At 49.1% G+C, this 15,788-nt stretch overlaps 1 protein-coding gene across 3 annotated transcripts in view; it reads right to left on the bottom strand.

The window, feature by feature from the left end:
• Positions 1–352: 352 nt before the first annotated feature.
• Positions 353–15,788, bottom strand: part of LOC138165392 (actin-binding protein IPP) — a 23,890-nt gene continuing 8,454 nt past the window's right edge. For 2 of the 3 annotated variants that reach the window (XM_069093689.1, XM_069093690.1), the window contains exons 3-9: positions 15,023–15,454; positions 9,782–9,937; positions 9,080–9,247; positions 5,469–5,606; positions 4,045–4,167; positions 2,988–3,208; positions 353–1,656 (exon numbers count right to left, since the gene is read on the bottom strand). In XM_069093689.1, coding sequence (XP_068949790.1) covers positions 1,432–1,656; positions 2,988–3,208; positions 4,045–4,167; positions 5,469–5,606; positions 9,080–9,247; positions 9,782–9,937; positions 15,023–15,454 — 1,463 coding nt within the window. In that variant the 3' untranslated portion in view covers positions 353–1,431. The remainder of the gene's footprint in view (positions 1,657–2,987; positions 3,209–4,044; positions 4,168–5,468; positions 5,607–9,079; positions 9,248–9,781; positions 9,938–15,022; positions 15,455–15,788) is intronic. The other variant, XM_069093691.1, reaches the window with a different exon arrangement.

The raw sequence follows: 15,788 nt of genomic DNA, 5'->3' as shown, positions 1-15,788 counted from the left end.
TAAGGCAAAACTCGAGCCCAGGGGATCCAAAACAGGCACTGGGATTCTCTTGATGAAGCCAGCTTGCCAAGCCTTTCCAGGGTAAGGACCCTTTCAGGTGACTTTGTCCTGGCTCTGGAGGACTTGGGCTTGTATCACGTTGATGTATGTGGTGTTCGTGTTCCCAAGTTTGGCCTCCAACAAAGGAAAGCAGAGATTTTTGACTACAAAAATAGGTGGTTTTCTCAGACACTCATTTAGCCCTTCCAGAAGCATTCTCTCATGCTGAATGGCAAACAGCAAGAGGGTGCCCTTGATTCAAGGTGGAGCTTTGATTTCTAACACCTGCCCAAAAAAAGACAGAACCATCACATGCAAGCAGAATCTTTCCAGTGTTTATTAGAAGCAGAGAAGAGCTGGCATTTGCAATGTGCTTTACACTGAGATTAATTCATTGGATCCTCACAGCCACCCTGTTAAGGCAGGTGCCATGATGGTCATATTCTTCAGGGGAGGAGGAAAGTGACTTACAGTAGGTTTCTACACCAAAAGTACCTTTGCCAAGGTTTCTGGACCTAAGATGCAGCCAGTGTTTAGAATGCTACAGTCAGGAAATGAAGATTGCACAACTGCTTTATCAATAAGCAGCTTGAGGGTTCAGGGTATACCAGGCCCTTGAGAATTGGGGAGCTGAAGCTGGCACAGGTAAGCAAAGTGCAGAGAAGCTGGTGGTGCAGAGTCCCAGGCTGAGCTCTCTACCCTTGCCAAAGGCCTGGAGGTGACAATGGGGTTAAGCATGTGAGGGGGCAGCCCTTGTGAGGAAGCTTTACGGGCAGGTGGGCAAGCACAGAACAGCTGGAGGAGTAGGCATGATCCGTGGGTGACCCCTCAGGCAGGTGAGGGCTGGGCCTGCTGCCCAGAAGACTGACTGGGGACTTATGAACTTGCCCAGTCAGTAGGGTGTTTGCCATGAGCTCCTGACAGGATCATCTCCATTTCCCACCAGCCTCTCCTAGTAAATATGATGCCAATTGAGGATTTGGTACCAGGGAAAGATACCACCTGGCACTAAGGGCTGGGCAGTTTTTCCCCTGTGGGGCAGGTGTTATGGGCAGTGCTATTGTTTTCATCATGGGTGAACAGAACTCAGTGTGAAGGAGTACTTAGACCTCACAGGAAAAGCCCCTGAGGGGACCAAGGGCACAAAAAGGGCAGTGTGGGTCCTTGGGCAGGACAGGTATAGGAACCAGATGGCCCCTTGTCAGGGTGGGCTTTGCCTGTAACAGATGCCAAGTCTGTCCCACACCACTCTCGGGAGCATGGCACCAGCCAGTCTTTCAGCCCTTTCTGCACTGGGGAGCATCCACCATTCTGACCTCGGGGCCTCCCTCTCCTCTATTCCTGTTCCAAGCCCCAGTGTCCTCTTTCTTGAGCCTAGGTTTTCTGACACCGTCACAGCACAGCCACGCCCCCTTCACACCGACTGGTGATCATGTTACCAATTTCAGTCCATGTGTCAGAGTGAGGGTTGTATACTTCAACTGAGTCCAAGGTGACAGGGGCCAAGAAATCATGGCTGGAAGACCGGCCTCCAGAAACGTACAGCAGCCCATTTATCGCCACCACACACACGCCAGCTCGGGGCACTTTCATAGGTGCAACTTCAACCCACCTCTCCTGGTCAGGATAGAAAAGCAAGAGAAATGGCCTCATGATTAACAGTTGAACAAAACTAGAGTCTGGGGGTGGGAATGCGGGTGCAGCTGAGTTAGAATAAGACTGTGGGACATGGCGACCAAATGAGAGAAGGTACCCCAAAATATTCAGAGGCCAGAGCTTAAGGGGGTGATGGAAAGCACTCCATGAGGATACTGAGCCAGTGTGCTGCTGGGACACAGGCCAACACTGGGAAGGCTCAGGAAGGGTCTGGGAAACAAGTTAGGAATATATCCACCTGCCCTGGGACTACAACGGGTGCAGCCAGCTGCTGCTCAGAGCCAGATCATAAGATAGTAAAGTTCTGGAGAGCTAAGAATTCACAGGACCCCAAACCCAGAGACCCCCAAAAAGGAAGGCAACATGGGCTTGCTCACCAACCTAAACCAACAGGCCTGGCATGCCCTGAACAAGTATTTTACATCAGAGACTTACTAAATGCAGAGAAATTCAGATAAGGTGAGGATAACTTCATGGATGATTTTTAGGCTTGAGGTGGTAAAGGTCACAGGTCTTTGAAAATGACACATTCACGGTGCTCAAGGCACCACCTGGCCTCTCTTTTAGCGAAAGCTATGATGTTAACCAGTGTCAGGGACAACACACCCTAACTGGCCCAAGGCATTGTAGATCATTCTCACAATTCAACTTTCCATGTGAAAAAAATGATGAGAAATGTCAGTAGAGTTCACTCCCTTTGGGAGACAACCTAACCATTCTGTGGCCAAATAGAAAGATGCTGAGAAATGGGTGGGGGATCTGGAATGTTACCAGTCACTATTGGCCTAGCAATGGAGAACAAGTATTGAGTCCTGGATAAGGCATTCCCAGGGGACCCAGGACAACTTCCAGTGACTGCAGATCCCACAGACTCACCACCTAAGACAGAGGCCAAGACCCAGGTCAACAGTGTGCCTGCTGCCTGGCTCAGGGTTGCCCGAGGTGCTCCTGGAGGGGTCATAGGACCTACAGTGGGAAGGAGAGCTCTGATTCCCATAAACGAGCATGCCATGGAGTCAATAAATCACAAGGGTGCACCCTCTGTGGCCACTGGGAAAAGCCTCTCCTTCCTGTGCCCAGATGATATATTCTGGGATCAGGCCCCACTAGGAGAAATAAGGAGAGGTATTCACCTCACTATTCATTGCTCAGCCAGCTTCTAAACATCCTATATCTATGTTCCTTCCTGTGAAATGAATGACCTTAGGTAGGGCAGCCTTCCAATTGGGCTGTCACTCAGTCCCCTCATAAACCCATGCAGCAGAGCCACACCCCAAAGTGTCCTACTGTACCTCTTCAAAAGAGTATTTTTCTACAGAGTGCAGTGTATCCTGGGTCTCATTCCACCCTCCAATCGAATAGATGCAGTCATTGAGGGCAGCCACTCCCAAATAGGCCCTCCTGGTACCCATGGGAGGGAGCGTGGACCAGCACTTGGAAATTGGGTTGTATGCTTCAACGGAACTGAGCTCCACACCCTCATTGCTGATGCCGCCAACAACATAGATTAAACCTGGAGACACAGAAGATGCCAGCTCCAACAGAGGCACCAATAAGGCCTTAACGTCAGCAGAGCTATTAACTAGGAAGGGCAGCCTTACAGGGCCCCTCTCTGAGGGGGGACCCAGGGGCAGGAGGGCATGGCTCCTCCTGGCACACCCATGCTGAGGAGTCGTGGTCTCAAGGCCTAAAGAAGAAACAAACCATAAAGGTTTCTTTTCTTTTGATAAGCCTCAAGGAGGCTTTTTGTCTTTCCGTTACAGAGATGTCCCTCCCTGACCCTCCACACCGAATCATCCCTCAAAACAAGAATAAAACAATGAAGCAGAACTGGAATATGGGATGTAGTGCCTCCCGGGCCGCAGGTGTGCCCCACACTGACACTGAGGCTCTTGCCTTTCTGCCTTTGGGGCTCAGGCCTTAGGGTACATTTCCTCACCTCTTCTCTGAAACTCCCACTGGTTTTGTAAGGACCCTCTTGCGGTCCTCACTGTCTCTACCTTCCTCTGAATTCCTCGTTTCCCACTTCATAGTGCACAGTCACACTCCATCTCATTCATACGCTGTGCTGGCTTCAGCCACACTCCCAAGCTGATGGAGACCCCTGTGCTCACTGTCTCCTCTAGGAGGATTAGGAAAATTTTCTGAGTGTCTGAATAAAACTGTGACTGGGTCCTCACCATGGTCCAGGGAGGAAAGATTTGTTATTATCGTCCGTTTCACAAGTGAGGACATGGAGGCAGACAGAAGAAAAGTGACTTTCCCAGAGGCTCAGACACGGTGGCGCCCCTCATGGCCTCTGCAGGAGCCCTCCCGTCTTCCCCTCTTGATGCTCCAACAAGTCCTTACCTTGGATCTCACAGCAGCCAAAGTAGTAGCGTGGCACGGCCATACTACCAACAACTTCCCAGCTATTTTCCTCAGAATCAAATCGTTCGATGGAATTGCCTATCTCAGCTCCAACCCATCCACCTGCAACCGAGAGCAAAAGCTGGTGCCTTGGAAGAGAGCGCAGGAGCCCTAGCCTGGTCTAGCCTAGCCCCTGGAGGAGGGAGTACCCAGTCCAGATGAGTGGGAGAGGTACTCCCCCAGGAGCCTGGGTTCAGTCCTGGCTTTGCCTGAACTAGTCAGGTCACTCTGAGTCCTCCTCTCTCTGGATGCCAGACTGGTACCCCCAGCCCTTCCCCATAGAACACAAGGAACAGAGGTAAAGGAGACCTAATAGGTCTTATTAAGGTTTTGAATTGAGTTAATAAGTAGTTAAAATTTATGTGGACAAAATAGGTTTTCAAAATAACAGGCCTCTGGGGCTGCTGGCCTTGGTGACACTGTCCATTCTTGCAAACTTTGTCCTCAAAGGTAGTTTTTATAAAAGATTATTTGATTGCACATAATTTTTAAAAACTATGATTAACTCTATTTTAAATCTTCCCACTATTCCCCAGACACTGCCTGGAGAACTTTAACCCTACAGGGAAGGGTCCTCGAACCCAGCCGCAAGCTTCCCTAACCAGTTCTCCTTGAAATTCCTCAAACAAGAGCTAGCCTTTCATCCTACAGTAAGAGATAAGGCTCAGGAGGCCAGTGCCCCTAAACCTCCTGCACAATGCAGTCCAGACTCCTGTGGAAAAGATGGGGCATCTTCAGGGAGCTCCTCTCTAACAGGGCTGGCAGCCATGCCTAACACAGCAGATGAGGGAGGCCAAAAACCTTTCCTTTCAAATAATGCCATTTAGTGAGTCCCAGGCAAGTCAAAGTTCATTAATTCAGGCTCAGTTGGGGGCCTGAGAAGTTTGTCATTCAATACTATGTTTTCAGAGTGTTGCTAGCTATAAGAATGGGGGAGGGAGGATATTTAATTAGGCAAGAGAACTGACTGCTCCCAACAACCTGGGCATGTTCTCTGTGTGACGGCACTGCCAATGACAGGCTGATCACAGCAGGCACCCCTTAGAGGGCTCCTAACCCACACTCCCCAGGGGAAGGAATGGCTGAAGTTCTGGTGCAAAGCACCATGTTTTTTTTATTTGCACAGTGAGTGACTTGGCACTTAGCTAATTGCAAGAAACACAAACATGGACTTGATTCAGTCCTGTGCACTGCTCCAATATGCACCCGCCGGGCTGCAGACACTGGGCATCCTGTCCTCTCCCTGCTCCCTGACTCAGCTGCATCCTCAGGAATCTGGAGATCAAAGAATTCTCCCTTTGAAGAGTCTCTCCCAAGGGACCAGGGAAGGCAGACTCCATTTCAAGACAGCCACACATAGTTACCCAGAGCATAGATAGCCCCATAACACACGCACACCCCCAGGCCACAGCGGGGCTGGTTCATGGAAGCCACAGTTGTCCACTGTTTTGTGACTGGGTCATAGCGCTCCGTGCAGTCAAAGATCATTGAATCCTTTTCTCCTTTAGGAAATAGAAAACAAGCCATGAGAAGAGAGGCTGTGCTCTGACTCCCACTGCCCTTGGCAGCTTCCCTCTCCCCGCCTGAGCTCGATCTGTTCTGGCCAGGGACAAGCATGCACCCCAAGCCCCACCCTATGAACCACCCACAGAATTTGGAAAGATCATCTGATTTTGATGAAAAAAAAAACACCACAAAGCCGAGAACACTTCTCAAGTTCTTCCCTTGGGCATTCAGATAAATACACTCCCAGGCTACGAAACTAAACCTACTGTATTTAGATGGAAGCCTGGCAAGTCACATAAATGAATCAATGGAGTATTTATGGCTCTGTGTCAGGCCTACGCCAGGCACAGAGGACACAGAAGTATAACACACAGGTCTCTGCCTTCAAGAAGCCGATACCTGGCGGAAGAAAGATTCCTGACATTCAACTCCATCCAGTCCACCTGCCACTATGTTCTGGCCTGAAGGGGTCAGAACACAATGACAATACAAAACAGATTCCCTGCCCCCAAGGACTTCACAGTCGACATGGAAAGACACAATCTATGAGAGATAAGCTTGGCATGGTTACTTGAGGAGGGATCAGGGGCACAAGCTAACAACCTGGTCAAACAGGGCAGGCCTTCAGAGGAGAGGGCCAATATGGGAAGTGGAGAGAGGCTAAATACTTTTTTCCAAAATGGCGGCTTCCTCTGGTGTACTGTTTGGGCTGCAGGAGGACCACACCCCAGGCTGGGCTCTGGCAGTCCTTTCTTCCAGGCCTGTTCACTTAGGAAAGATAAATGAGGCTGTAGGCATGGCAGGCAGGAGAGCCCACAGAGGCCTGTGACCAGATGCACTGGTGGGAGCACTCTGGGGAGTCAGGTGCACCCTATCTGTCCTGGGCAGAGCACCAAGGAAAAGAGATCTCACTTTAATCTTAATCCTCTGCCAGCAAAGGGCTGCTCATGGAGGGACTCCCAGCACTTTCCACCACTGACATTGCCGGGCCTTTGCTAATGGATCTGCCCCCTCTGCCCCCTAGTTACATGATGCCACCACGATAAAGCTCAGAAACATTGCTAAAAATCAAGGTGAGCCAGAGAAAATAGCTCCTCCCCCAAAGAAGGCAGAAGACGGTGAGGATGAGGACATGTCAGAAAGTGAAGGGCAAGAAAGCTGTGGCTACACCAGGAAAGAAGGCACCAGCAGTCAGAAAAGCGTGAGTCCTTGTGAGAAGGCCACAGTGGGCCTGCCAAGAAAGTGGCTACCCTGGCCAGAGAAGTCAGCTCAGCAGGCAAGAAGGGAGCCAGCCCAGCTTATGCAACAGCACCCCCAACCAAAGGGGCCACAAATGACAGGAAAGGTGAGAAGGAAAGAAATGAGAGCAGAATGAAAAAGCAACTAGGGTGACCACAGCTGCCAAAGGGAAGACTGCTCTGGGGAAGCTAGGAAAGCCAAGGAACCCCAGGAGAAGAGGGAACAAAGAAGAAAAGGGCAAAAAGGGCAGAGAAAGCCCCTGAAGCCAAAGAACAGAAACAGAAGCTGAAGTGGCTACACATTTCAGCCCCTTTGCTGGTATCCTGAACTTCATACTGACTCCACAGACTTCTCTGCAAAAAAGGACCTTGCTGCTATAGCCGTCTGCACTGACACATAGGCTACGGAGAATCCAAACCTGCTAAAGACATGGAAAAGGCTTTGGAACTCAGTGGCTGGGTTCTAAAATGAAACTGGAAAAAGCAAAAGAGAACGAGAAAGATCTAGATGCAAGGACACTCTTTGTCAAGAATCTGCCATGTAAAGTAACTCGCTACTGAGGTCAGACCAGCCTGCCCAAAGGAACTGCCCATGGGGAATTTAAGACAGAAGCAGAGGCAGACGAGGCTTGGCAGTTGGGCACTCACTCATTCAGAAATGTCAAGGACAAGGGAGAGGGAAGAACAATTCTTGGAGAGAGAAGAGCAGCAAGCTGGCAGACCCAGACCCTGGTGCCAAACAAGCTCGCCTTCAGTGCCATGGAGGGGAATCTGAAAGGTCCATCAGCCTGCTCCAGAACAACCAAGGCTGACCTGAGGGTCACTGAATCTGCCTCTGCAGAAGAGGTGAAAGAAGCTGGAATTCTCATAACAGCAGAGAGAAGGAAGGTTGAGCCGCCCGGCTGGTACTGAAGGGACCAAACCCAACACATGCAGCCAGAGGAGCCAGTCCTACACAACCCTGTTTGTCAAAGGTCTGTCCAAAGACACAACAGAAGAGCCTGGCCAGTAGAGTCGCCGACAGGCAGACTGTGTCATCTAGAGGGTTCAGTTTTGGGGACTTCAACTCAGAGTCCCAGAGTTGTGAAAGAGGCCATGGAGGAGGGGAGATTGATGGCTGAACTGGGCCAAGCCCAATAGCCTTGGAGACCCAGGAAATGTTAGAGTTCAGGGTAGTTTCCTAGAAAGCTGAGAAGGTAGAGGAGATGGAAGAGGAGGAGGAGGAGCCAATAAGCCACAAAGAAAGAAGACAAAGTCTGAATAGCATCTTCCCATTCTCTGGGGGTCTATTCTGTTGTCTAAACATTGACAGCCTTCTGAGGACATTCCAAGACAAACAGGCAGTCCAGGTAGGGAAGGGAGACAAGGCCTGTGGAAAGGAAGCCAGCTTTGAAGTCTGAGGCACTGGGTTCTAGTTCTGCCTCGGATGCTCTCTACTTGTGTAGCTTTAGGCAGGTCCCTTCAGCCTCCTTCGGTCTCAGTTTCCTCCTCTGTAAAATGAGGATGTCATTTTACAACTAGATGTCCTCCATGCCATGATTCTAAGTGATTAGTTGGGGGCAGCACTGAGACAGAACCCACATCTGAATGCCTGAGCCCTTGCCCTGGCACGGGACCCTAGAGTCCTAAAAGCTCTGCCAGTGGAGCCTAAACTCTCAACAGTCCTGCTAAGCTGAAAGGGTCTGCATGCAAGTGCATCACCAGAAGCTCAATTCTCAACAATGCAGCCACTGTTGCCTGTGAGGATGGTGCGAAGACAGGCAGGGCCCAAACAGCAACTGGCTATCTGAGTCTGGTTGGAGTGCTTCAGACTGCATTTCAAAAAGTAAAAGCTAGGGACCTCCAAGTAGGGAGGGGGTGCTGGCGGAGCAGCATGCCACCCAGATGCTCAGCCAGCCTCGGCTGGCAGGTGTTCCTCAGACCGACACTCCCAGGGTCTGCACCCTCATGACTAGTCACTGTCTCCCAGATTCAGGGCCTGCCCTTTGCTCAGCCTCTTCCTGAAATCATTTGGAAGGCCCTAAATTCTGAGCAAGGTTTCCTTCCAAGGAGACCAAGCCTACTACACTGGGATGTGTGTGTGCTGTAAAACATAAGGCATCAATTAAAATGTATTTAAAAAATAAAAATACAGAAAAATGAGAAGTCATTGGGGTCGACTACAAAAAAAATCCCCATGTGCTACATGGCCCTTGTCCTCTGCCCCCAGCCCACCCCCACGCCATCATTACCTCCAATGGCATAGATCATCCCTCCCACTACCGCCACTCCCAGGCCGCTTCGGGCTTGATGGAGGGAAGACACTGTGGTCCAATACTGGCTGAAGGTGTCAAAACGTTCCACACAGCTGAGGGCTCTGCTGTCACTCCATCGGCCCCCCTGCAGCCGGGTGTATCCACCTGGGGAAAGGAGAGAGAGCGTGTATACCGAGTTGGCCAAGTCTCCCTCAGAGGAGTGTCGCAGGCCCAGAGAACAAGACAAGGCACACCTCTGTACCTCCTGTAGCCTGGTGAAAAAGGAGGCGAGGCAGGGCAGGCTGCTGAGGAAAGGGCCTGTCATGGCGGCCTATTTTGGGGGTTATTCTGGCCCTTTCTTCAGCTGATTATGGCCACAGCTGAGGCTGTCAGGGCAGGCCGCTCACTGCAGGCTGAGCCCTGCTTGGATACGGTTCAGCAATGTTCAGCCTAGTCTCTCCATGTTTCCACAAAGGTCTTCTGGCTTTAAGGGAAGCGTTTTGCCAGGTGGCTCTTTGTCCTTAGCTAAGCTGGGATCAATAAGGCCCAGATTCCAATTACAAAATGAGGGATTTCCCACTCCCTCCTGGTGATGACTCAGGCTAGAAACCAGACAAAGGATGGCTAGCCTGTCTGTCGAATGTGGGAGATGGTCCAACCTCTCCACAGTCTGTCTGGAAGACACACAGAGATACTCACCTACGGCATACAGGTACTTCCTCGCTTTCTTTCGAGGCCGCACCTTGGAGGTCTGCAGAAAACTGCAGAACCTGTTATCCTTGGGGGGCTTGCCCATCTCACAGTACTCTTTCAATAGTGTCTGCAGAGCCACTCGGAGGCTGAAGTCGGGAACTCCTTGGGGAAAAGAGAGGAGAAAACATCAATCAGTCAGTCAACAAACATTTCTTAGGTCCCTACTATGTGCTAAGTCCTGGGGATACAAAGAGGGATAAAACTAGCTTAGTCTAGTGGAGGAGACAAAGTGAAACAAACCATACAAATAAGCGACAGACTGCAAAGACTGGAGATAACAGAGGGCGGCCCTCATTAGCATGAAGAGGGCTCAAGGGGGGCTTCCTGGACAAGGCGGGATTTTAGCAGGGAGGCCACAAGGTGGGAATGAAGAGCAAGGGAAGTCCAGGCAGGGGGTGGCACGATTCTGATGAATTCTCCTCTCCCTGTTCTCAAGAGTTTAAATATGTACAGTAAAATCAGGAAGTCCACTGGAGAGAAGCAAGGGCAGCAAGACCATCTCCCTGAAAGCCCTGGTCAGTGTGAATGATCACAACAAGCATCAGGGGAGCCTCTCACTACCACCTGCTCCCATGCTTGTCTTCCCCCGAGCTCCACCCATGCACCACCTCCTTTCCTCTCCTCCCTACTGCCCTGGATGAGGTACAGGCTCTGGGGACCCCCTAGAGCTCCCCTTGAATCTTCCCACAGAAGGCATGTGCCAGAGACCAAAGGTCCTTCGTTGTGGCTTGGCCCAAACCTTAGTTACTATCTCGGCCCTCCATTATCCAGCTAGCCCCCACCCTTGATCCTCCCAAAATATCAATATCCAGATCTGTTACACCCTTGAACTGGCCTAGCCCACCATTATCTGTTGTCTCCAGGTAGTCTCCAGCAACTTCCCACCCTTAATCACTCATTACTGGAGTCTGACCTCATTGACTCCTCCTGAAGACCCTCCCCAAACTCCTCCTCTAGACCACACCTAGATTCCTCCTGAACCTTTCTAAATATGAAACCCCATCTGGCCTCCAGGAGAGGGGGAAGGCCAGAGAATGATTTAGCACAGACTCACTCTGTGTCATATGATTCTGGCAAGTGTCACAGAGACCAAGGATCCTTAAGAGTCTACCCAATATGGCAAACTTTTAATAAGCTTTGCTTTTCTTTGGCTGAGAGAAGGCTTGAGTCAAATTCATTCAGCAGGACCCGGCGTGTTGGTGTTTTGGGGTCTCAAGCACCCCTAACCCTATACCTCATCATTTTATGGTGACCCTCTTCACCCTCAGCCTTCTTCCTCCTCCCTCTCCTTCCATCTTCCTCCTACCCTCCCCCCTCTTCCTCCATCACCCCTTCTACCTCCTCCGTTTCCCCACAAATTCCTCCTGTCAACCACCTTGTTCCTTCTCTTCGATCTCTCCATCTCCTCCTCCCTCTCCCCCTCTTTCTCCTCTTCCATCTCACCCCTTCCCCTTTCTCCCCCTTCTTCATGTAACCTGACCTTAACCCTCAGCTTTGCCTGCACTGGATTCAGCCTTTGTATGTTCCCATCTTCCCATCAGCCCACAGGGGCAGAGGGCAGGCCTGTAGCATGCTCAAGGTCTCAGGCACTGTTTCTCCCGTGTTCTCAGGACTTCCTTCCTCTTATCCACAGTGTACAGTACAAACACCAAAGGTTGCTCCAAGGCAATGGCAAGTGTTAAATAGTTTCAGATCCAAGGAGAAAAGGAAACTATAAAAAACACCAGAGGGAGAGCAGAAGTAGTGTGTCCCCTCCTTCTCCCCTTCCCCTTTCCATATCTTCCAAACAGATCTAGAAATGCACCAGATTGCATTCTAATGGGAAAATTCAAGGGGAAAAAAATCTCACTGAGTTATTAATCCAGCCCAGGTTAGCACAGAGTCATATGCAGAGAGATAAATGGACCCCTAGGGTGGGCTGGGCACTCCAGCCCAAGGGAAAGGCAGTGTCCAAAGGCACTCCATATGGAGGCCCTAAGACATCGGCAGACTGTGGAAACAGGTGCCAACTGGCAACTTTGTTGCCCACTATCCATTTCTGGGTCACAGATTCAGGTGGAATGAGGAGGGCATATATACCTACAGGCACCATTTCCAGGAAAGGACAGCCACAGGCCCTAACAGGGCTCTATACTGAGCTAGAAGAATGTTCAGAAGGACAATGCAGTGATGTGCCTGGGGCCCAGAATTGGAGTCAGGTCTCAGTTCCAGTGTCCAGCCCAATATGAAGCCTGAAGACCAATCACCAGGGCAGAAATCTCAAGACTAAATGGAAGCCTACAAGGGACTGAGTCTAGAAGCAGTGTATCCTTGCTCGGACGCAAACCAAGGTCAGGAAGTTGCAGAGATCAGATGTTGCCCAGGAGCTTCTGGAGCACTGAAAGCTTATGGGTCCCCAACATCAGAACCTAGAATAACCCAACCCTCAATACCCCAAGAAAGCAGCAACAGGAATAGCCCAGCCTTTTTTCCCCCTCTAGAAGTATGGCAGGGCCCAGCCCTAGTCCAAGTTAGGAAGTAGGCTGGAAGGATGAGCAAACAAAAAAAGAACCCCACCAGAATGAGCTAGTATGGTGGCAGAGACCCTCAAAAGCTCAGAAAGAGAATGACTCCAAACCATCTACAAGCAATGCTTCAGATAAAAACACAGTTTGGGCAGAAACTCAACTCAAATTTCTCAAAGAGATAAAGTGAAAGTTAAAAAAAAAAAGAATTAGAAAAAACATTATCAATGAAATGAGAACATTAGAGGAAAAAATTGGAAAAGTAATGAGAGCTATGGAAGAAAGGATTAGTAAGGAAATTAACGTTTTAGCACAAGAGCTATTATAAAATCTGCCCAAGCAACAAACTTCTGAAAAATTCAAGCAGACCAGAGAAGCCAGAGAGTCCGTGAGACAACAAGAAATATTAAAACAAAATCAAAAGGCTGGAAAAAAAGAGAAGAAAATGTGAAATATGTCAAAACAAAAACTCCCCTAGAAAACTGATCAAGGAGAAAAAATTTAAGAACACTGGACTGCCTGAACACCTTTATCAAAAAAAGAGCCTCAATACCATATTTCAAGAAATCTTAGAAGAAAACTGTCCACACCCTTGAGAACCAGAGGCAAAGTGAAATAGAAAGAACATACCAGTCACCCTCTGAAAGGAACCCCAAAATGAAAATTCTCACCCAGGAATATTACAGACAAAATCCAGAGCTTCCAAGTCAAAGAAAAAATACTGCAAGTGGTTAGAAAGAATTCAAGTAGAAGGAGTCACAGTCAGGATCACAGAGGAGTTAGCAGTCACATGACGAAGGGGCAGTTTGTAATCTGATACTTCAGAAGGCAAAGTATATGGGCTTATCCTAGAATAATTTATCCAGTAAAACTAAGTACAATGCTACAGGGGGAAAAATTGGACTTTTAATGAATCAGAGGACTTCCAAACATTCCTGATGAAAAAATCAGAGTTTTGAAGTGCAAACACAGGAATAAAGAAAAACATAAACCTAAATGAACAAGGATAAAGGACTAAACATGTATAAATTGCTTACATTCAAGTATAGGAGATGATCCATGTGTCCTCTCTGATCCCTATCATCATCAGGGGTCATAGAGGGAGTCTAATTAGAAAAGGCCCAGGAGGGTTCTGTTATGACTTAATGATTCTAAAAGAAGAATGGAAAGAGAGATGAAGAGGAATATACAGGGGGAAAGGGTGAGGGAAGAAGGGAAAGGAAGGTTAAGGAAGATTATTGCATAATCAGGGTTCACAAGTAGACATCTGTATAAAAAGGAGGAAGGGGTGGGGGAAGTGGCTGACATGAGAACCTCACTTATCAAAACTGGTCAAAGGAGAGAACCACATACACACATACAGAGTTGAGTATAAAAATACATTTCTGTCAACAGGGAAATAGGAAAAGAAGAGAAGGGAGAATTAAAGGGAAGGTGATTTAAGATGAATTAAGGATCTACACAAATATTTACAGCATTTCATATGGTTGTGGCAAAGGATGAGAATCTGAGGGGCTGCCCATTAAGTGGGGAATGGCTGAACAAGTTACAGTATATGAATGTGATAGAATTCTATTGTGTTACAAGAAATGATGAGAGGGATAGTTTCAGAAAAACCTGAGAAGACTTGTATGAACTGATCAACTGAGGAAGTGAGCAGAACCAGGAGAACAATTTATACAATGAGAACATGAAGATAAAGACAAACGATTCTGAAAGAATTAGGAACTCTGATGAGTGTCATGACCAACCACAATTTCAGAGGACTCATGATGAAACAGGTCACTTACCTCCTGATAAAGAGGTGAAAGACTCAGGAAAACATACATATTTTTGTGGCCAATGCAGAAACTTCTTTTGCTGAACTATATATGTAACAAGTTCTTTTTTCTTTTATTCTCAACTGGGGGTGGGGATGTTGGAATGGGAAGGAGAAAATGTCAAACTGAACTCAACCTCAATAACAACACCAACAATAATATCACAGCTACTATTTTGGGCTGGATACATTTTGTAATGAAAGGTGATGCTGCTGTGGTTGAATGGAACTGGGATGAGGATTGGGGCTAGATCCAGAATTTCACCAGTATAGGGAAGTCTCAGACAAGTAAACTCTCCCCCCAGTGCAAAGAGGCTTCTCTCCACAGTTAGTTTTAGAGAGCTGCCTGCTTTCTTGAGAAGTGAAGAACATTCCCCAGGGTCACACAGCCAAGAGGGGTCAGAGATAGGACTTGAATCCAGGGCTTCCTGGTCCCGAAGCCAGTTCTGTCCCCTCTATACCAGGCTGCTCCTTCTGGCCAGAGCACTGCTGGCAGGCTTCCTCTCAGACATCAATAAAACACTAACAACCAGGAAGGACAGGATCCCATGTCTGTGGATAGACAAAAGGCCTCCAGGGCCCTGCCCACACACTACACACTGCTTTGCTTGTGCCCTACAAGACCCCATATTTTTTGTGCAGATGGTCAGCCCGCAGGGGCACAGAGCAGGCCTTACTGAATCTTTCCATCTCCCCAGGACATAGCATGGGGCTCTGCAAGGGGCAGATGCTTCACCAATCTGTGCTGCTGCCCGGTATTACCAACCCAAACTGAGAAAGCTAAGGGCCTCCTTCCTCATAGGCTGACCTGACTACATGCACTAACCATGAACCTGGCATAGAAGCCCAGCCTCCCTCTCTTACCTTCTATGTACTTGACTAGCCTCTGTGGAGGCAGCAGGGGGAATCGGACAGGCTCCAGGATTTCGACCACATGCTTCTTCCTCTTGCCTAGGTCCTTCAGAACCCACTGCATGGCGGCTAAGAACACCTGGTACTCATCTTCAATGCTCAGCTCCTCACTCCGCAAAATCTTAATCAGCTGATCCTTGGTCAGTGCCAAGAACTCTTCCCCACCGCTCACCTCCAAGAAATGCACATGGATGTAGTTCTCCGTGAACTCAAGCAGGTCGTGGCAAGCGATCTGCTCAGAGAACTGGAAGATGCCAATGCAGTTGAATGGCTCTACCTGGCCTTTCAAAAACTCACAGCACAGGTCCACCACCTCGGTCAGCTGGAGCATGTCGGCCGCCACAATCAGCTCCTGAACGTTGTTCACCCCTATGTTCACCACACCTAGAGGAGGGGGAGGAGGACAAAAGGAGCATTAGGGGCAAGGGGGTACTCTGTGCACCAAGCCCAGCCATACCGGCTTCTCCCAGGGCTCCAGAGAGATGCCACGAGCAAAACACTGGACACCCTGAAGGTCCCTGCCCCAGTGTAAGGCCTTCAAGGTCAGCAGAGAGCACTTCCCGCCTATCTCTCTCCTACAGATCATTACACCAGGAGCCCCTGAGGGCAGGGACCAGTCTGCCTCTCTTTGTATCCCCAGAGCTTATCACAGGGCCTGACACACAGCAAGTCCTTAATAAATGCTTATGGACTGCCTGGTCCATATACCAACGTCTAG

This window comes from Petaurus breviceps, unplaced genomic scaffold, assembly GCF_028583685.1.
Source record: "Petaurus breviceps papuanus isolate PSGF00001 unplaced genomic scaffold, PetGlider_PUasm1.0 208, whole genome shotgun sequence".
In the NCBI taxonomy this organism is placed as follows: domain Eukaryota; kingdom Metazoa; phylum Chordata; class Mammalia; order Diprotodontia; family Petauridae; genus Petaurus; species Petaurus breviceps.
The sequence above is the reverse complement of the archived record's forward strand: the minus strand, read 5'-3'. Positions and strand labels throughout refer to the sequence as shown.